Here is a 21822-nt window from a genome sequence, read left to right on the forward strand (position 1 = left end):
AGGCGAACTACATGCATGAATGACAACACAAATGGCTCCCCGTTCGAGGCAACAGATTTCAAAATCATTTTACGTTATTTCACAAGTGTAACACTCATCTGGGAAGAATGTATGGCATTTCGTTTTGCTGGTAAGACTTTTCATATGAGCAGTTACCACTATTTTCATTCGGCTTTGGCAAGGTTTAAGGTACGGAAAGCATTGTCAGGTTGTTGCCTTCAGTGTGCTGACTCGTGGCTACTTGGAAAGGTGTGCCCCGCCCCGCCCCGCCCCTTCGCGTGTTTTATGCAGAGTTACAAGCCGTCAGACTGCCATGTTGGTGTATCGTTGTCGTTTGACTCATGAAAAGAAGCCAGCGAAAAAACTATGAAAGACAGAAAATGCCCAGCTGAAGAGCCAGTCATGAACAAAAGGTGCACACTTCGACAAACCAAAACTGATGATATAATCAGGCTATATTTGTATTAAAACGTGAAGCCTACTAAACGCGTCTTTCTGGATGTCTTACAATCCTGACACTAAGTCTTTTGGTGAATAGTCCAGGAGAACAAAAATCAAAACTCTTGCATCTCAAAAGTCTCATTTCTCAAGAATTGAGGCAAAATATGCAGTCCGTTGCTGCTGATTTTTTTGTTTGGTTTTGTTTAGATTTTTTTGACCTTTTTTATAATTTCTCAATGTGTTTATCAAGAATCGTTGAATCCAAACACGTGAACAACTCCAGAATCACGATCTCTGTCTCGGTCACTGCAATCATCACATGCATATGCCAGCAGATGTCGTTTGGGATGCCATGCCACAGTAAATGTGGGTGTGTCGCATGGAATTTCGTGAATTTTTTCTCCTGAAATTAAAAAAAAAATCCCTGCACATTAATTCCAAATGTCAAATATAAGTATTGAATTAACCCGATTACTTTCTGCATTATTCTTCTGATCTTGGTTAGCTTTAATTATATGACTTGGAAATTTTTCAACTTATCTAATGTAGAATTATTCAAAAAAGAAATCTGTGGAAGATGCTGGGTTAAAAAAGTGCTCCTTGAAGACAAAACTATATACTTCACTATATAAGAACAAGAAAAAAATCTTACAGAAAGTCAACAGCAAATCGACAAAAGATGCAGAGGTTATGTCCTTTGAAGAAAATAAAAAAAAACTAGGGTGTTTTTTTTTAGGGGGTGGGAGGCAAGAAGCCTTAAGTCTGGTCATAGCAGGAGCAGATGTGATATTCCTTAAAGGTCCATCTTGCTCAACTTCATCTTTTCTCTGATACTGCAGCATAAAGACTTAGTTAAAGTTCAAGACTTTCCATTTCCCATTGCCTCATTGATGAAAATACAGTGAATCTGAAAGAAACTGAAGGGAAAAAGCACAAAGATAGTGAGAAAAGAGAAGTTTCAGAGCATCAGTGGCTGAGCCCTTACCCGTTTCCACTTCAGCTATGTCAATCACCAGGTCTTCTGATGCTGATGCCAGCATTTTACCATCATAACTGAAGCTGAGTGTCCTGACTGGCCAATCCAACCTGGAGCAGAAAAGTACATCTGGGTGGAATATGAATAAAATGTATACAGCAAAATGAGCAAATATGATATTAAAAAAATGTCTGAAAATTCTGCCACGCTGATTCGTATGCAAAATGTTCAGACGGACTATAAACAAAAAGAAACAAAATATATGACACATGGGTGCACGACTGAGGTTGGTCAAACCATATACAGAGTTGCATTGAATACAAGTCTGGAGTACATGCTTGTGTCTGACTGCTGTTCTCATATTTTTGTTTTAGGAATGTCTATAGATGTGTAAGCATTCCAAAAAAAGACAAAAACATTTTCTTACCTAGCAAATGTTCTGACACAAACTAAGTCATACAAATCCCACAAGCTGACCAGGGCATCAGCACTTCCTGTAGCAAAATAATGACCAGTTGGATCAAACTCAATGCAAATACAGTTTGCAGGGTGTGCGTTCAAAACATGTTGAAGCTTGAGTTCTGGATAGCTAGAAACAAAAATGAAAAATCACAAAAATATAAGACAGTGAATGTGATAGACATGTAACCTGACTCTTTATCAGAAAGTGTATGTTGTGCTGTCAAATCATATTTTTATGTTTTAAAAAAAAAGTGGTGGGCATGAGCAAAACAGACAAAGAGACCTAAAAAAAAAAAAGCAGATAATAGTAACTGACAATGTGAGATCATTGATCACTTTAACACACAATCTAAATAAGACTTGATGTAATAAATTATGAATTTGCCATTTTTTAAAACATCTCTGGTTGCTCAGTTGAGCTTTAATTTTAAAATAAGCACCATCAAGAAGTAAAAAAAAAAAACTCAAATAAACACACATCACCAGTCTTTGTGTGTCTACATTAGGTGATATCTCCAATCAAAACTTAATATTAAGTCTTCAAATAACACAAATCCAGGCTAATAATAATACTTTTTATATCACACATGGTTCTAGCTAGAAGTCACCGTGCACACACTCAAGCACAAGCAGGGGAGTTAATCTGGATTTTTGGAAAAGATGAGACGTAAGTTATTTTTTGAAAGTTCCACATGTCTGTGTATGTTGTAAGTGAAGTGGCAGGGAACTCGAGACTGTGGGCTCAAGCAATGCAAAAGAGTGCTTACCAAAGTTAGAAATCGGAAATTCTGAGAAGTCATCCTGAGATCTCAGAAACCATGAGGTTTATTCTGATGATATTGGTGATAATTTATTCTGGTTAAAATAAAAATGGAGATAGTGCAGGCACTAAAGATAAAGGGAGCCATTTTGAATTCTATGCATGCTATTGGAAGCCAGTTTTGCATCCTGAGCAGCTTAGTGGAGAAAGCATGACAAGGTAGACACAGAACCATGCAGGCAACATGGTTTTGAATTCCCTGAAGTTTGTTCAGCTCCACATCAGGTAAGACACGGACAACTGAGTCTGGAGAGAATGAGTGACACTGTGAGTTTGTTGGTGGCATAAAGACACAAACACGTCTTTCGATATGTTCACTAGTGGTTCAGTTGGCTATTGTTGGCCTATGGCACAGACACATAAGAGGGCGGCTGTGACTGTGCGTCTAGTGATGCTGGAGGTGATTACATGACACGTGACACAGCGAATTTGTTGGGTGCAGACAAGGCATCAATAAGACTACAATTGCTACCTGTGTTGAGGATGCTTACAAATGATACAACTTTTTCATATGCTGCTATTTAGATGTAGAAAGGAGTGGAAAGAAAGCTTCTTTTTGGGCATGCTTACCTGAGAATATGGATACTGCCATGTCCAGATGTAAGGAAGAACAAATCACCATCATTATTCCATGAGATCTCATTTACCTCAAACTTGAATTGCTCTTCTGCTCGTGATCGATGAGTACGAGCATCAATAAAAGTTACAAGATCTTCTTTGTTACCTACAGCAATAGTGCTGCCATCTGGAGACCAGCAAATGTTGATATTCTCCCCTTTTAAGACAATGGAAAAGAATATTCTACAATTGTAAAATGATCTTGGCTAAGTGAGTTTTAGCTAAAAATTTACTTACAGACTGCATGGTCACTAGAGGTTTGAAAATATTTCCAAGACCATAAAAGCACATTTTTCTGGAAGTTCATTTTATAACAATTGCTTCTCATTCCATTGAAAGATTTTAGAGTATAACTACCTTTCAGGTTTTAACTGTTTTGTAATTATATTAACAGAATAATGAGATCTTGTGTCTTATGAAACAGTATAAAACTACATCAGATGCAAGCATAATATAAATCTGACATTTTGTTTATGGTGATTTTCTTTGATGCATAAAAGATTTTACTGAGCATAATGACACAAAGTTGTACCATTAATGGACAGTATAAGTTACTTCGCAAAAAGCATGCTAAGATATGATATAAAGCAAAAGTTATAATGGTGACTTATTCTTAACCCTCTTTTGATCACACTAAATGATTGAAGCCATTTTAGATAATTCTGATACTTCAAATACACTATATACAATAAAGATTACAAAAATCCGATATAGGTATAAAGTGATGAAGCTAGTATTTTAAACGGGATTATATAAGAAATATGGAAGAGTATTAAGCTTAAATATATGAAATTTTGTTCACCTTTTGTGTTGATGACTGCTGCTGCTTTGTTTGTACGAGAATCCCATATCCGTACAGTTTTGTCTCCGCTGGCCGTAGCTAAGTGGTCTGGATTATTTGGATGCCAACAGAGTTGATCTACACTATCTCCATGTCCACGAAATATGTGTTCTTTGCTCTGGATTCGCCAAAAAACGGGTATCAAATGAGAAAACAAAGGGACGCAAATTACTGATTTAGATTTACGATACAACACACTTGCACAGTTGCTGTTCAGTCCCCAACTACACATTTTTCTGCCCCGTGTTGTGAGAATTTATCGTAAAGTTTATATTTATTTCATTTTACTTATGTAGTTCACACTGTAAACAAACTGGGCGATGTATCCTAGTCACACACACACAGAGTAGTCTGATAACTGTCAGTAACTAGCAATCTTACCAATCGTTCCCTTTCCACTGTGTATATGGTAACAGTTTTATCAAATGAACCTGATGCTAGTCTTCTACCATCACAGCTCCATGCAACCGAGTGAACTTTAGCACTGTGGATCTGTATGTCTCGAGTTCTGCCGTTTGTTTGAAAATGTTTCTGCATTTGCTCAAGATAGGACGTCGCCATTTTGCATTCGGCGCTTTTGGAACAGCAGATTACGCTCCCTTGACTGGCATCGATGCGGAGCTAGCCACACAAAGTCGCTTCTCACTTTCTCTTTTTAAACTCGAATGATATCTAAATCCATATAATTGTCTTTAATGGTTTTTGCAAATTTCTTTAGAAAACTAACATGCAATTATAGCTCAAGTAATATATGTATATCAAAATTACATAGGTACTTTTCATAGATCCGTTTATTTTGGTTTTAACCCATTCGGATAAATGACCGAAGTTTTTGGTGTCTCTGGCACCGATCTGAAACAAGTTTTAAATCGGTGGTTTCCGCTCATATCCAAGAGAAGGATTGTACAAGATGACCATGGGGACCGGTAACGATCGTGGGAAGTTGAGTTGGGTTAGTAGATTTACCTGAAGTTTCCCCTGCCCATTGAAAGTGGCAGGCAGACGTCCAGACTAGCGGTCCACTGTGATTGGCTGGTGCTGTCAACCATTACCGACAACGAGATTGTTGTGATATTCGTCTGCCGCACACGGATCAGTTGCTCGCATTCTTCTGCATGACTCCTGACCGCTGAAAGCAGCCTAGCAAAGGCTCGGACCACAGCGGTATTCAACCCTATGGCAAGTGAGTTTTTAATACTTTGTTTCACAAAGAGTAGGTGTATGTGTATATATCGTAGGGAAAAAACATGTATTTGTGCTATGTATACGGCAGTATACCGTCAAGACATTTATGGAATTAGCTGTACAGATGGATGTTGCCAGCTTTATGGGTCTTTACAAACGGACGGGGACTATGAGAGGTATTCTGGAGATCGTAAAAGTTAGCTGAAGCATCACAAAAACCTCAAGGCTCTTTAATATTGCCTGCTTGTGCTATAGCGATTCGGATTATCATCATACGTTTTGACCGATTGGTTAAGTCGAGTTTCAGTGATGTGCAGTACGTGTTCAAATTCCACTATTTGTGAACATTTTCTTGCATCTTACATACTTCTGTGCGAAGTATTTACATCATTGTGTTATTGTGTCATTGCTGGCAGGATTTAAAGTCGTCTTTGTCTTGTAATAATAATAATAAAAATAAAAAAAGAAGACTCGACACAATACTCTCTCATGCAACTTTTAAAGATACTAATTAAGTGTTTATCCTCTCGAAGAACTTCTGCCAGATCTTGAATATTTTATGTTTTCCATTTTTGAGATTCAGATCTAACAAGCTGGGGCCATTTCAGAGAATGGGAAGCTGCACATACCGAACTTGGAAAAAAAAAAGTAGCAGATGCCACCAAGATTTCATAGATATTTTTTATACCTAGAATATAGCAAAATTTACCTTGAACAAACAGAAAGAACAGGTCGACTTTTAAGTTTTTAAACGGAATTATATTTTCCAACTCACTGGTCAGAGTAGCATTAACTTTCTATACGATTGTAGACATAAATCATCCAATGATCCGATATTGTAATGTACCATAATTTAATTCGTGTGAACACGCGGACATCACGTACAATGTGTACCAGAGTCGAGAGTTTGGTATCTGATAGTGTTGATTCAACTTCCGTCATATTTTGTGTAATTTTATTTCATATTGTGAATAATTGAGCTCGTTTTAACATTTACACACTTGCAAGACAACACAAAGACACTTAGAATGGACACGAAGCATCATTGATTCAAGGACAGTTTATACTAGAAGCCGAGATTTTAGATACTGACAAAGCTTAAAAAATCTTGTCAGATAAATTGTAATGAGCAACTTAAATTCTTAAAAAACATATATCTGACAAAAGCCGACAATGACACATTCAATTAAGAAAACGAGCAATGCCCATGGCGGCGCCATTTGAGAAAGTCTTTTGCTACTGCAAAAGTAAGTAGAAGTATCTAAATGTATATTGGAGATAATCGTATAAGTGTTCAGCAATTAGGGTAAACGTTGGAAGGAGGGCGGATGTAGGAGTTGAAGGGATTTGGCGTGTCCTTAGTATTTTCAGCTCCAAAAAAGGGTAGTGCTCGACTTAATTTCGACTTTCCGCAATAATTGGTGTTTTAAGCCGAGCCAGTAAAAGGCCCAATCACGGCAAAGCAACCAGCCCTATAAGACAGATGCCACTTGCCGAGAAGGAAAGATTGCATGGTAGTCAGAATATTGATGATATTAGAACTAACCGAGAATAAAGATAAAGATCCCATAGTCTATAATGGTTGTTAAGGGGCAGGGAACGTAGTTGGCTCTCCGTGTTTACGGCTGGCAGGTAGAAGGCGAAGCCCACCTTTCTCCGTCCACAGTTTTTTCTTCCCTGCAAAATCAGGTATTCATTTTTGCCGGACAGCTACTGGGTGGGCATAGGGGAGTTTTCCCACTCACAGTTTCGAGCAGACCTCAGATCAGATCTTCTGCTTTGAGTGGAAGAAACTAACCACACTGCAGACCTTCTAAACATCTAAACACATCAGAGTGAAAATAAGTCGATATTGCTGTAAAAACAAAAGTGTGCTACTATAACATCGGGTGTGTTTTTGACTAAAGTAAAGCAGGTAATGTGTAATTGCTTTATTCCAGTACTTTAATCAAAAAAGATTGTATTAGTACAGGAGCTAAAAGTCATACGTCCATACACGCTTGTGATAAAGCCATGCAGATAGGACATGACTTTTCTATTTTTCATTCGTCTGGTTGCGCTGGAGTTACGCTTACTAGACCTGTGAGTCGTCATTGTAGATGTGAATAATGCAAGCAAAGCCTTTTCAGACATATTTCAGAGCACTGACTGAGAAGGTGGGATCTTGGTGCATCGCGATTGATCAAAACTCATTCAGTTAAGGGTAGCGGTTGTTTGTAAGGCAACAAAATGTGCCATATTTATTTCCTATATCTCGGCGAGTTCATTTGATATTCAGCTTGTCTTGATTATATTGTCGCCTTTTACCAGGGTAGCTAAATTATTGAGCAATCATGGTTTTGAGTTGTAGGCTACAACCACTGTGAAGCGTTAGCAAATCGTTCAAAGGAGTCTTCAGTTTTGCTTTAGGGTACCGGTGAATACTTTGAGAAGCAATGTCCGATTGAACCCATTTTGTCTTTAGTAATATTGTTAATTTTGTTCCTGTAATAACCTAAATTGGTTACATTTTCATTCCCCTTCGCTCACTTCACTATCCTTTTTCTCGACCAAATTGGCCCACCAGAATCTGTTAATGGTTATAAATGACGGCTGATCGGACTGCCAGTAGTGTAACTGCCTTGACTGGACTACTTCGATGCCGATCTTTCTTTTGATGTCTCGTAGTAGCAAGATTTTTTTTTCTTTTTTTGCGCGTGCTCTACTTAATTATCGATCCAGGAGGTTGTGACGGCATGTTCAGAAAATAAGTCATCCATGAAAAGGGAAAATGGAATAATTGAAAGAAAGCAGCAGACCGGAAGGCAAACTAACCTCACCCACTTTGCAGCATCATGACAGAAAAAAAAAAAGAAAGCCGTTTCTTTGTTGTTTCTGAAGCAATTGTGCATGAACATTACAAAATGAGGGAAGAAGTTGCGCCAGCAGCGATAAAAGAAATGCTAGATAAGAGAACAACTAAACAGACCGCAACTAGATGCTATAAAAGAGTAACTATGCAAAATGAAACTGCAGCCTGTTTTACAAACAGCTCTAGAGACCAGATCGCTCATTTTAGCGACTCGGCCCTGAAGAACGTTGAAGACTCACCTAGGAGTCCACACCCATGCCCGACACATTCGCTCCTCATCAGACTCCCATATTCTATCCTCCCTCCCACAGTCATATACGGACAATGGAAATCCTTTCTTTGTTCTACTAAGCAGTGGAACTCTCTTCCACATCACATTCGCCACACGGACTCCAAGTCTACATTCAAACGCGCTCTGAAAACATATCTTTTCCCAGTGTACTATGAATTACTATTCTTAACTCCCTTGCAGTACTGTCTGTCATGCTAACCATCACGTATAATAACTCCATCTCACACTTTTTACAGTTTCTACAACCCTTCATACCTTCATCTTAGTCTGCGCAGAGATTGCGATCTGTCTTGGTAGTGATGCTGTGCGTTTTGACTGATGACGATAATGATGATAATGATGACGATGATGCTGATGCTGATGATGAATAATTTTAACTCAAAACCTGGATAAAAATTTTGAACGTTTTACCTTGTCTGGGCCGTCATCGAGCTGCTGCTCGATAAGACAGTTTTTATCCATGATCTTTTTCGATCATCTGTGCACGTGGGGATGATAAATTTTGTTCTGCGTATTCTTAAACACAAACCGTCAGCACGTAAAGGCCACAGATTTCAGTTGCGCGCCTTGATTTTGAGAACTTTCTTTCTTCTTTCTTTCATTTCTTTCCTCATTACCTCACTGGGTTTTTTCCTCCTTGTTTTGTAGGCTTGTCTGTACCTTCTCCACCTGTGGTGGGCAAAATAACACACTTCTCAATAGAGCTGTGCTGGGAGGAAGCCCTAAAGAAGTCCTATGGTGATTTTGGAACGAATACCCCCATCTACGTTGCCATTCAGGAAAGTGACAAGAACAAGGACTGGACCAACGTGTACATGTGAGTGCATTTTTTATGAAAATATACCGACATCCATCGCTTCCCGAAACCCTTGATGTTCCGTTTGGGATTCCAATTAGCATTGCTATCTTTACTATTAATTAAGTACACAGCTTTCGTCCTTCATGCTGTCTGGTTGATGCAAGGGTGACACTTGTATGAAAGGGAATAAAGAGGGATGAATTCAAATTCTAAGGAAAAGGAGAGTGACTAAATGCCACTCACATATATCAGCCTGCTTTGTTTCTGCCTGAATATCGACAAATTACATGCTTACCTACGTGGCATCTCTGTCTCTGTCTTGCCTAATGACTGGACTGTTTCCTCTTGTCTTGGCGGCAAATTTAAATACAGCAAAAAGGAAACGGTCAAATAATTATCAAATGCTCGCCTTTTCAGATCGGATCATTGTGATTCGAAATCATGTGTCGTGTTTTTCGATCTTTTTCTACCAGTGATGAAGGGAAAGGGGTGGTCTTGCAGCTGGTGACAACTGTTGTCCTAGAACGTGTGCATATTTCACGAAGATTTCTAGAGATAAGACTTGCGTTCATTGTCATCCTTGCTAACAGCGCGGTCTTCTGGGAGTCAGAACCCTATCGGAAGTTACTCGTTGTGCGGATATTGAACGGGCAATCAATGCAGCCAACGCTCGGCTTTTCACAGCCACTATAGATGCTTTCATGGACCTGTCACCACTAGCACATTCTGTGCAACTTGTAAGGTAACACTACCAAAACAAACATGTTTCACCACCTCGCTGTCTGTTGTGCCTTCCCCGCTACCCGTGCTCTCTCAAATTTTTGTTTTGTGCTTTGTTTTGTGATTTGTATACGAGTGACGCTTGACTAGTCACGAGTCATTCGACAGGCTCGCGCCTTCTGCTTATTATTCTTTCAGTTGTGTGTGTGAGAGAGACGGGCGGGGTGGCTATAGGTTCATGTTTAGGTGGCTGAATACCTAAAGGCCTGCAGCCACGACGGCTATAAAAATTTTATTGCGCGGTTCACTCGTAAAACTCTGACATAAAACGGTCAACGGTACCCTTCTAACTGCTCGTTTAAAAAAAAATAAAATAAATATAAAGCTTGAGCGTTGGTCTGAACAAACTTCTGCGGCGGTCTGTTTACATGTATTAAATCTTTCTTATCTTGACTGGTCTCCTTAGTTTAAATCCGGAAAGAAAGCGTAAACAATGGAACCGATGTCAACAAGAATCTTTGGTTTTAACGCGGCTTTGTTGGCAGACAATACAAGATCTTTTGACGGCAAACAATAGTTGGTTATTTGATAGTGGACGATTTACGATCACTAGATCGTGGACAGCCTACGATCGTTTTATGGCAGACCGTTTGACGACAGGTCTGAACTCCAAGCACTAACGCCGTTGAAGGGTCTCGTGGGCCCTGTAAAATTGTTTACACGGTAACGACAGTAGTGTCTGTGCCTATAGCTTCTATTGTACCTGGACACACATGAATACTGTTTTGTGCTTCTGGTAACACAATGCCGTAGGTGAAGAGCAATAAAAGTCCGCCACTTTAAGTGGCAGTTATATGGCACTCGGAGATTAAACGCCCAGTCGCCGGATGCCAGGTTTCGGCGCGGAAGTATACACCGCTGAACGAAATGAATGGATCTGTAGTGTAGAACGCAGAGAAACTAAAAGTATTTTTTTTAATTAACAAAACAACTAGCACACTCTAACAAGCACCGTACGGATGGTACGCGTGGAGATCAATGTCCATCTACCAAATGTAACAGCTGAGCCCAGTAAAAGGGTGTGGTGGTTTCCAACTTTCAGGAAACAAATATGATACCTCTATGATAACTGCGTGTAAGTGTTACAGCAATGAGAATATGAGTAGTGAGAAACGCATCATCATCATCATCCCTTGACTGCTATAGTAGCTAACCCACTGGCACCGTACGGTCTCTTCTCACAGTATTTCAAGCCAGATGGTGGCACTTCCAAGTCTTGCGTGGGTTTCATAAAAGTTTATTGAGAGGATCCAGAACAAAGGTATCGAGTCAGCGTAATACTTGACATTCAGACGAAGACTACAATTTTTTTCTTTAAGCCATTTTTTAAATTCTTTATTTAACGGTTTCGTCGTGTGTCCAGAAATCACTGCTTTATTTTTTGCTCTTTTCGTCCTCCCTGCCCATGACCGTCCTTCTCGTCCCCACCACACCCCCATCCACCCGGTATAAGCTCTTCAGAATCTTCCTTTATTTGGAGAAGAATTAACATAATGACAGAAAAACAAAACAAGAGGTTCTCTGTCAGAGAGCTGAATCTTCGGGCAAGGACCATCTTCTGGAATACGCGGTAATGCGTTTGTGTCGGATTTGAAAGGTGTTGACGAGTTTATAAATAATGCTATTCACTTTTCTCCTATCCAGTGTTCCGTTATGCCTGGCAGACCTCCGAATGGGTAAAAAAATGTGGATGGTCGTGTTTGAAAGGGTGTCCCGAAGAGTACGTGTATATTACGATTGGATGTTCTGCTGTCAAGAGATTCAAATAATAAATAAATTACGCCAGGTATTCTGCAATACAGACGTGAACACGGCTTTCTGTCTACTTGGAAACAAAGAGATCGATGCTGTGTTGATAAAGAGGACGCGGTATAGGCAGTATATATTTCCATAGTAACCATGACAAAACATCAAACGAGACGATTTCAAAGCGGAGCCAACACAAAAGCAGTTTCCGTAATGGCGTTTCTTTTATCTTTTTCGTCGCTGACCCATATGACAAGTGGCGATGAAATATCGAAAAGTGTACATGGCACTGGGCTGTCAATAGCTTGTTTACTAAAGTGGAAAGATCCTACTGCAGACAGTTTTCACCGCCCTAACATTTTCCCCCCCTCACAGGGTTTGATTGATTTATTAGTTTATTCTAGGATCATTGCGATACAAACGGGGAGCAAACAAAAACATTGTGCATGAGAAAGAGAGAGGGAGAGATTCTGTGGTGTGACAACTATCGACACACAAAACTGTGGGCTTTGTGACAATTTGTTCCTTTAGCTTAATAAATAACAGAGTAATAAAAGTGTGTTAAAACTACATAATTCTGTTAATGTCCAAATATTGTTTGTCATATTTTTGTGTTGGATGACAGTGGGTCCACCAAAAAATACGTAGTGGAGAATTTGGAGCCAAAAACAGAATACCGCTTCAGAATACGTTTTCAGAAAATGAAGGGTGAACCGCTCAGTGAATGGAGTGAGCCCACGTATGCTACAACTGCAAGTTGGTGGCTATACAGCTTTTATATTGTATGCTGTTTTTACTCACACTGTACCTGTCTTTTGAAAACTCGTTAATTTTTAGGTGAACTAACACTGACATGCAGAACTGAAATTTAGCGCCTACTGAAAAGTTAACCCTGATGAAAATCCACACATTTGCTATGGAAAAGTTCTGAGAGGTACCCCTCTATTGTCCAAAAATGATTTTGTATCGGGAAGTAGGCAGACGCCCTTTGTATGTGTGTAGCTCGAGTCTGAAAAACACAGCTGGGTTACAGACATGAAAACATATTTTCAGAGAATGGTTTTGGGTGTTGTCTGACTCTATCAAGAGGTGGGGATGATAACATATTTGTAATGGAATTTAAAGATTCTCACCTGCTGTGTTTATCGAATGAGACATTCAGAACTAGTTAACAGTAAATATCAGCAATGATTCTTGTTTAGTGATAATGATTCAAACATAATTAAAATATCCATTCTTATATGCTACTTTACTTAAATACTGTATGTTTTTACATTAATATTATGCTTATCATAAAGACAAAGTCAGCAGTAGTGTAGGTAGATGCTTCTCTTTGGGAGAAATCCATGCTGGCTGACAGTGAACATGTTTCACATTCGTGTCCCCTCAGTTAGTTTAGTTAATTCCTTGTTGTTCCTTTGAGGAGCATAGGGCGCAACAACACCTCGCCAGCGGACCCGGTTTTGGGTCTACACTGTCAAATGCCTTCTTGAAGTCCACAAAAGTTCTATAGAGGGCGGACTGCCACTCAATAGACTGCTCAATGATGATATGGAGGGTGGCAATGTGGTCAATGCATGATCTATCCTGGCGAAACCCTTCTTGTTTGGGTCTCAGTCTCTTGTCTAGTGCCTTCTTCAGTCTCCCTAGAATTATCCTTGATAGGACTTTACTGGGGATGGACAGCAGCATGATCCTTCGCCAATTGTTGCACTGAGAGAGGTCTCCTTTCTTCGGTAACTTGACCAGGTGGCCTAGCTTCCAGCCTGTTGGTACTAACTCTTGTTCTCAGATCTTGTATAGAAGGGGGTGTAAAATTGTTGCTGTTGTTTCCAGGTCTGTCTTAAATGCTTCTGGGGGTATGCCATCCGGGCCTGCTGCTTTGCCACTTTTCATGCTTTTGATAGCTTTGATGATCTCTTAGTGGGAGGGCTGGTGTTGACATGAAATTGTGCAGTTGCTGGTGGTGTGTCAGGGAAAGATGATGGACGAGGTCGATTCATGATCTCGTCAAAGTGTTCCATCCAGCGTTTCTTTGTTCTGCATCGTTTGTTATGGTCTTGCCGTCTTCGTCTTTCACTGCCTTTTTTTGGGTAGATGTTCCTGCCTGACAGAGTTAATGTCATTTCGTATAGTAGCTTCATGTTTCCCTGTATAGCTCCTGTCTCTGCTTCCTCTGTCAGTTCATGGGTGAAGCGTCTCTTGTCCTCTCTGACAGACCTCTTCACTTGGTGGTTGGCTTCCCAATATTCAGCTCCGAGATCTTCCTTCTCTAGTTGATCTTGACACTGGTTGAGCTTCTTGATTCAGTCATTGCCCAGGTCTCTGGGGCCATCCATTCCTTGTGTTTTCTTTCCCTCTTGTCTAGAACATCTGTACAGGTTGTCTTCCAAATGTTCTTGTGTTGACCACTGTTCTTCCACTGATTCTTCTGTCAGTCCTGAAAGGGCCTCATATTTATTCTTGACTTCAGTTATAAATTTCCCTTGTTCTTGAGGTATTGAGTATTGAACGTGGTGTGGTCTGCCTGCTGGATCAATGAAGGACTTCAGCTTAATCTTGAAGACTTCCACTAAGAGCTGATGGTCTGAAGCAACATCTGCACCTCTCCTCACTCTTGAAGACTCCTCCACTTTCAAGCAACTGTCCCATCAGTATCTTTTTTTAAAAAAAATTGGCCCCCCCCCCCGCCCCTCAGGTTTTCATCACTGGTCAGTGACAAGGTGTCAAGAGGATCTTTCTCTTTGCATTCTGCCACAGTGAAGATGTATGTATGCAACCCTCATCAGCTCCTCCCCACCACCTCCACCAGCATATAACTGGGCATATTTCCATACTTCTGTTTTCCTGTTTATTGTAGGTGTGACTATATCTCTATCTACCACTTCCCTTTCTTTGAAAGGCTACATTTAAAATTTGTTATATTTCCTAGGCTAACATTAGAAATAGCTAAGTAGATCACTCTTGATAAGATTCAAAATTAAGTTTTACTGCTGTGGTGTTGTCTTCTTCTAAAAGGGGAGCCACTTTACAGCCATGATATACACAGAGCTCTCATGCAGGGAAACCTAGAGGATATGGAGACAATTCTTCAAACTAGGTAGGTGTTAATTACTGTCCAACTTACATGTGTCTTCAGAGAGGGTGAGTTTTAGTCACTGTCCAGCAAATGCAGCTTTGTAAAGTTTGCATTTAGATAAATAGCTACTGTGGATTTCTTTGAATTTTTTTTTTTTAATTTGCTACATTTAAACTGCAAACAATTAATCCTGATATATCTCAGAAAGTTTTAGATATATTTCCTAGCTTAAAATTTATTATGAATAGGTGATTAAATTGCACAAAACAATGTTCAGAAAATCTGATTACTTTTCTGGTTTGTGCTGCAGCTTGACTAAAGGCTTACAGTGCTAAATGAATAGTGTAGGCTTAATTTCTGAACATCACTTTTTTTCAGTAGGTGTACATTGAGGAAGAATCGAAAATCATTCAAAACACTTCTCTCCCTCATAAACTAACTTCGCAATCTTTTTTGATGGCACAGTCTTTGGTAGACTGAGGACACAAAGTATAGCTTGATATACAGAACAGACATGAGACTGTGCAGAATGCATCTGATAGGTAGAGACTGCAGCATATGATGGCATGCACATTAAACCAATACTGCACTACCTGCTGCAATCAACATGTTAAGTGCTGGTGAAATTACTGATGTCTTTCTAACAGGGAGGTCATGGTGGACGTTATGGACTCATTTGGATTCACACCTTTGATGCATGCTGCAAAGTTAGAATTTTTCACGTGAGTTTCGTAAGCAGCATAACAGATTTTTTCTTTCGTTGCTGCCATTATTGTACCTGTTAGGGTTGTCGATGAGTTTTGAGTCCATGAATTTTAGTTGGAATTTGGAATTTGAGTTCATCCCAGATGAAGTTGCAGAACGTACATCAAACCCCAGCTAAAGGCATATATAGTATGTAGGCCCCTACTTAATGTATTCAAGGCTGTGTCATTATATGAGTACAGATACAGCTATGGGCACAGTCATTGCTAGTATATATACATTTGCAAAACAGGATTTACACACACATCTAAGGACACAAGCATATACAGAGATGTAAACATGCATAGGGAAAAGGATGAAGTGATAAGAGACAGAAAGAGCAAGAAGAAGAGATCACAACAATAGCACACTTTCATCTACATCCTTTGATGTTGTTTTCAGTTCCCACTGGTAAGGAAAAAATAAATTTTTTGTTGCCTGTGATAAATGTCATATACACACCTGAGTTAAAAACCATCATCCATTTTAACTTACCTCTTCAATTTTATTTCAGTGCAATGGAAATGCTGATACATTATGGTGCTGATGTAAATTTCAAGAATGAATCAGGAAAAACGGCGTATGTTAAAAAACAAATTTTGGTGGTTTGTAGAAGTATATTGTTGTAAACATGCAGGTGTCAATAAAACTAGTGTTGAAATTTCATCTTTGATAAAGCACAATAGTGTGTGTGTGTATGTGAGAAGTCCTCATTCCACTAAAGAGAATACAGAAATGCCCATTATCGTTAGAGTAACAGGCAGGGAAATAATGGCTAATTATTAGTGTCCCATTGGGTGTTGCTGAACCAGTTACTGTTACTGAATTAACAGGCTGATGATGGTGTGTGCTGCTGGCAAACTTGAGACTGTCAAAGTGCTGAGAAAACACAAAGCACGCTATGATATGTTTGACAATGGTGGATGTAGTCCCATACACTGGGCAGTGGACAGCAACAACTATAAACTGATTGAGTGGATAGGAGAAGATGGCGGAGATCTAAACCTGCAAGACAGAGGAAAAGGAAATTGGACTCCTCTCATCAGATGTGGTGAGCTGAGAGGATGCTGCTGATGACAGTGATTTGTCTTGCCATTTATTCCCACGATGTTGCTGTAAGTCGATCAGCAACCATCAAGCCAGGCAGAACATGTATAAAAGCTCAGGTGGTGTTGCTTGACCCATTACAAAGATACTTATCTGTACAATCAGGGTCAGTCAATGTGTCTGTTTAAAACAAAAGCCATTGGATACAAAAGTGATGAAAAAGATATTTACTGCATTGTGGGGTTTTTTTTTGGTACCCTAAACATTTGTTTGTTTTTTAAATTGTGAAGCTTGTCTCCATGGAAACCGAACTTTCGCACTGGCATTGATATTGGGTGGTGCAGATATTCACATAACTGACCATGATGGATCCACTGCTTTACACCATGCTGTCCTAAGAAAACATGAAGAGTTAGTGATTCTCTTGCTGCAGCGGAATGCCAACCCAGTACAGCCCAACAGGGTAAGCTATGCCTTGAAAAGGCTGTTTTTATTTCTTGTTTCCTTCTTTTCGATCTTGGGACAATAATGGTCTTATCTTGACTTAAGGTGTGAGGCAATACAACTTTGCCACCATTTAGTACATGACCTGAGACAGAATGCTTGGAGCTAGCAGTAAAAGTTGGGTAAAGAAGATAGCCGAGGGGTTAGAGCGCAGGTGTCCGAACTAAGAGGGATGCTGGTCAGCCTTGCTGATGGCAAGGACCAAACATAAACAGGAAGAGAACTTGAATGACAAACCTTTCACACATCATTTGCACACTTAATTACTAAAAGATCTAAAGTTATACAGAGAAAAATCTTAAGCTTAAGCTTAAACTTGCTCTGTTGCTGTGAATTAATAGAGTATCATAGATACTGATTTCTTAGGTGCACAAAGCACTGCTAAATGAAAACAAAATGCTTTTTCTTTGTGACATTACAATTTATTTTAGGGAATGATGAGTAGCTCGAGGTTTTCTTGATTCATTGTTAAAATATTTGCTACATTTTTCATGTCCCTCTATGGCAGGGGTGCCCAACCTATGGCCCCCAAAGGTGCCTCATGCAGCTTGCTCATTTTAACCAGACACAACATAATTTCGCTTTTAATGTCATTATTCTGGCACAACCGCCATGTTCTGGCCCATGAGATTTTACGGTGTCCAGTGCGGCTCTCGGCAAGAAAAAGTTGGGCGCCACTGCTCTATAGTCTTGGTAACACAAGTCTAAAGGAAATTGAATCCTCCTGCAGGATGTATACATATAGCAAAAAACTTTTCAAGCTGCAATAAAAAGCTGTAAGGTTTGTTTATGCAATGTTTTGCCTGACGTTACTTTTAGAATTTAATGGTTGCATATATTGTCCACTCTGTATACCCAACTATATATATATGTGCATATATGTGCACATACACACACAGAAGTAACAGTATTAAATATGTTGGTTTCTGTCATAGTGTAAAATGCAGTTTTGTAGTAATATTGCCAGATGATTAATACCAGTATAATATTTCTGTGCAGGAATTAAACACTCCCTACGACCTAGCACTTGCGCTTGATGACAGACGGGTAAAAAATCATGTCTTTGATCTTATTTGATTTTGAGAGTCACTTTAATGGGGTTGCCCCCTTGTTGCTTAATGCAGTTATTACAACACACATATTTATGACAGCATAGCAATATAACCGGCTGATCCTTTAGATTTTTATATTTAGGATAAGCGAGTGCAGTGAAATTGGTAATTATGACTGGCAGTAAGTGATTGCCTAAGTTGAAATGTTGATGTAGACAGGACCTTGCACTTGCACTTGATGACAGACAGGTAAAAATCAGTAACTGATCTTATTTGATTTTGAGAGCCACTTTGATGGGGTTTCCTCCTTATTGCTTAATGCAGTTATTACAACACACATGTTTATGAAAGCAAGGCAATAGAACCGGCTGTTTCCTATAGATTTTTATTTTTAGAATAAGCAAGTGCAGTGAAATTTGGTAATTATGGCTGGCAGCAAGTGATCGTCAAGTTTAAATGTTGATGTAGGTAGGATAGGCAATACAATATGATATATCTTAATGGTCCATTTCTGTGCAACAGAGATAGAAATTTTTCTTTGTTGGGAGCTCATGAACTAAACAAACTAAGCAAAGAACTAAACAACATGCAGTCACATCCCACACACCCATACAATTACTACACTCTTAAATCCCCGTTCTATCAATAATTATTAGAGGCATGTGTAACACACACGGTACATTTGTTAGTCCTGTTCGAGAGTGATATTGCAGTTGGTATAAAGGACTTGGCCAAAGCACTCTTCTTGGTGACCAGTTTTTTCCATCTACAACCAGAGGGTAGCATTGGCAAATGGTGATGCAGGTACTTAAAACTACCGCCTCATTGCCAATAGCCAAGGATGTATGGACAGGTTGGCATTTCCTCCTATTAAGGACCAGTTCTTTGGTTTTAGAGACATTGAGCACCTGCAAGCTTTTTTTTTCAAACCACGAATGTAGTTTCTTAATTTGAAGAAAATGGCTTTCTAGCAAGTTCTTGTCCTTGAGCCCAGCATCAACTCCTCTTTTTACTGTATCTGTAAACTGCTAAGGATCTAGCTGATCAGCAGTGGCATTTACTAATCAGCTCCATACAACCCTCTCCATGCATTTAACAAGAATATTGGTGAAGGCCACTGGTCTGAAGTCATTCAGCTCTTTGGTATGTGACTTTTTTGGAACTGAATAATGATTGAGGTCTTCCATAACTTAGGAAAGAACTGACAGCTCAGAAGCAGGTGAAACAGATGTGTGACCATTGGGTTCAGCTGCTGGGCACAGAACCTGAGTACCCTTCCTTTCAGACTACCCAGTCTGAGAGCTTTAAAGGGATTAATCCTGGAGTGACAAGATGTTACCACCTTTTTGTCCATTGAAATATCACATGCTGACAGAGAAGAACAAAGCACTTTAAATTTATGAGAAAAGTCATGTACGTCAAACGTGGCATAAAACTCATATGCAAAGCCCACAGCACCACATCCTACCTCCTGTCTTTTTGTGACACAACCCATCATTTTGTTCAGTCTCAGTCATTCCTATCCTTTAGCTTCTTCTCTACCTTATTTTTATATTCAATTTTCGCCAACCTGCTTTTCTGTCCAAATTCTTTGTTCAGATTTAACACCATTCCTATATCAATAAGGCAAGCTTTAAGGTCTTTGCTAATCCATGGCTTATTTAATCATTTTGGTTCTAAAACACAGGCCTCACAGATGTAGGCAGTCAGTTTCTGGGAGTTAATCATAGTTAGAGCAGCTGCCAGTCCACTGCCTTAAAGCAGCCACGCATTGTTTTGATCTTGTCATGTGACCACTGACCACTGTTTAAAGTCTACAGCTTTTGGTTTGACAGTTTTCACCTTTTGTCATTATCTCAAGATGAGATGAATCACACTGTGATCAGATCTGCCCAAGGGAGACATGCATCTGCTTGTATAAACATTTGAGATAGCGCTGTAACACTTGTCAAACACACGATTCTGCTGAGTGGGACAGCTAACATGCTGATACAGGGAGGGAAATTCTTCACCAAGATATATTTACTAAAGTCGAGCATCTTACTCGTCCAGAAGATGGAAAAAAGCAGATCACTGTGAAAGGAACAATGAAATAAGATGTAATAAAGTCAAGAGTTCGAAAAAAGTATATAAAGAAAAGAAGAAGGGAGGAGAATTATGATGTTCCTTTTTGTTCTTTTACTGCATGCTTCATAATTTTTTTCTGCCTCAGTACATTGCTGGCATCATGTTACCGTATGTGGAGAAAACTAGGAAATACCAGAAGAGTAGTCCAAGAAAAGGACTGACAGAGATGTCAACAACAGACACATCACAAGCATTATCAGTGATGACCGCATCATCAATATCAGTCACCCCATCGTCATCAGTCGGCACACAATCCAGCCAGCAACTTGTCCAAGGTGTGCAGTGAGAAAAAAATAAGTAGTTTTGTATAATACAAACTTCTAAGAATCAACTAGTCTTTTACAATTTAGCAGCAAACTACACATCTGTATTTTAACATGTAAAACTGTATAAATAATTCTACAATAGATTTTATGTGTACTAGTTCATTTTTGGCACTTAGATAAATTATAACAGCATAATCTAACAATCTTGAGAGGGAAACACTTTAATGAATCTACATGGGAGAGATCTGCACGTTATTTTAATCATATTTTTGTTTTGTATCAATTTTAGGTCCTTCAGGCGTCTTCTATTAACTGAGATTAAAGTGCATACAAAAAAGACATGTTTCCAATGTTTTGTTTTGCCACTAAATGGAAATATTGAAATATATAGTTTAAAAAAGAGTGTAATTCTGTTATTTTTGTGCTGCTTACAGTTTTCTTCCTACATGATATATTTTAAGTACAAATCACAGTGCAGCGTTGGAGAAAATAAAAAATGTTTATAATAGAGCGGTTTAGAAACTGGGTTAACTTTGAATTGCTCAATTTTTAAAACCACTAGTTATAAAAGGGCTGGAAAGCTTGTTTTTCCATAGCATATGACACCTTATATAGTTATAACAAAGGAATTTGTATAGTATATCCCAGCTCAATGAGTAAGCTCATGGCATGCACGCTCTGAGGCCAGAGAAAGAAAAAGAAGTGCCCAAAGTTGTGTCATCTGATGACCTACATGGTCTACACGAGCAGACTGGAGCAACTGACATGGCTGGTGGGTCATCGACATATTATAAAGGTATCCAGAGGGCAGATGATGAAGCACTGTGACCTATTTGTTGTCAAGACAATCCTGAGCTAGCAAGGAAGCAGTTGCACAGAGGAATGGTCGGCTTTAGGAAATGTTAAAGACAATGCATGCAGAGTTGTTTAGAACTTTTATGTTTGTTGAGCAGGCAGTTGGTATGAGGTCAACAAACTGAGATGTAGTAGTAAAGTGAGACAGAGTAAAAATTGCACTAGCCACTAGGTAACACTATATAAAGCTCCCCCCCCCCACTAAAAAAGAAACGAACAAACCACCTCATGCAATGAAGAATAAGCAACAATCTTGCTAATAATTAAGATGAAAGAGTATTACTTATAAAAGTCTTATAGGAATTGAAAAGCTTTTGGTATAATTCTTATAACTTCC

At 39.2% G+C, this 21822-nt stretch overlaps 2 protein-coding genes across 6 annotated transcripts; one reads left to right on the forward strand and one right to left on the reverse strand.

The window, feature by feature from the left end:
• Positions 1–437: 437 nt before the first annotated feature.
• LOC112564095 (THO complex subunit 3-like) lies at positions 438–4757 on the reverse strand. Its single transcript, XM_025238696.1, has 6 exons — positions 4540–4757; positions 4120–4276; positions 3270–3474; positions 1845–2006; positions 1427–1527; positions 438–844 (listed from the first exon to the last, which is right to left on the reverse strand). Exons 1-6 carry the CDS (start codon positions 4717–4719, stop codon positions 687–689), a joined length of 963 nt encoding a protein of 320 aa, XP_025094481.1. The 5' UTR covers positions 4720–4757; the 3' UTR covers positions 438–686.
• Positions 4758–4948: 191 nt separating this feature from the next.
• On the forward strand, positions 4949–20969 carry LOC112564094 (fibronectin type 3 and ankyrin repeat domains protein 1-like). Of its 5 annotated transcripts, none has more exons than XM_025238692.1 (11): positions 4949–5341; positions 9135–9303; positions 12437–12567; positions 14830–14911; positions 15538–15612; positions 16149–16214; positions 16468–16685; positions 17026–17144; positions 18185–18232; positions 20450–20639; positions 20920–20969. In XM_025238692.1, exons 1-11 carry the CDS (start codon positions 5335–5337, stop codon positions 20940–20942), a joined length of 1128 nt encoding a protein of 375 aa, XP_025094477.1. In that variant the 5' UTR covers positions 4949–5334; the 3' UTR covers positions 20943–20969. The 5 variants fall into 5 exon arrangements, with proteins under 5 accessions (XP_025094477.1, XP_025094475.1, XP_025094478.1 ...); XM_025238690.1 differs by having other exon boundaries at positions 4950–5341; positions 16972–17144; XM_025238693.1 differs by lacking the exon at positions 12437–12567 and having other exon boundaries at positions 4950–5341; positions 16972–17144.
• Positions 20970–21822: the final 853 nt, after the last annotated feature.

This window comes from Pomacea canaliculata, linkage group LG5 (genome assembly GCF_003073045.1).
Source record: "Pomacea canaliculata isolate SZHN2017 linkage group LG5, ASM307304v1, whole genome shotgun sequence".
Classification (NCBI taxonomy): domain Eukaryota; kingdom Metazoa; phylum Mollusca; class Gastropoda; order Architaenioglossa; family Ampullariidae; genus Pomacea; species Pomacea canaliculata.

What these genes read in the sequence shown, in the direction of transcription:
- LOC112564095 (XM_025238696.1), bottom strand. Translation starts at nt 4,719, where the DNA reads ATGGCGACGTCCTATCTTGAGCAAATGCAGAAACATTTTCAAACAAAC. An exon ending in CAGTGGAAAGGGAACGATTG is followed by an intron (nt 4,277 to 4,539) that starts GTAAGATTGCTA and finishes TGGCGAATCCAG; the next exon opens with AGCAAAGAACACATATTTCG. An exon ending in AGCAGTCATCAACACAAAAG is followed by an intron (nt 3,475 to 4,119) that starts GTGAACAAAATT and finishes TTGTCTTAAAAG; the next exon opens with GGGAGAATATCAACATTTGC.
- LOC112564094 (XM_025238690.1), top strand. An exon ending in CACGTATGCTACAACTGCAA is followed by an intron (nt 12,568 to 14,829) that starts GTTGGTGGCTAT and finishes TTCTTCTAAAAG; the next exon opens with GGGAGCCACTTTACAGCCAT. An exon ending in TTGCGCTTGATGACAGACGG is followed by an intron (nt 18,233 to 20,449) that starts GTAAAAAATCAT and finishes TTTCTGCCTCAG; the next exon opens with TACATTGCTGGCATCATGTT.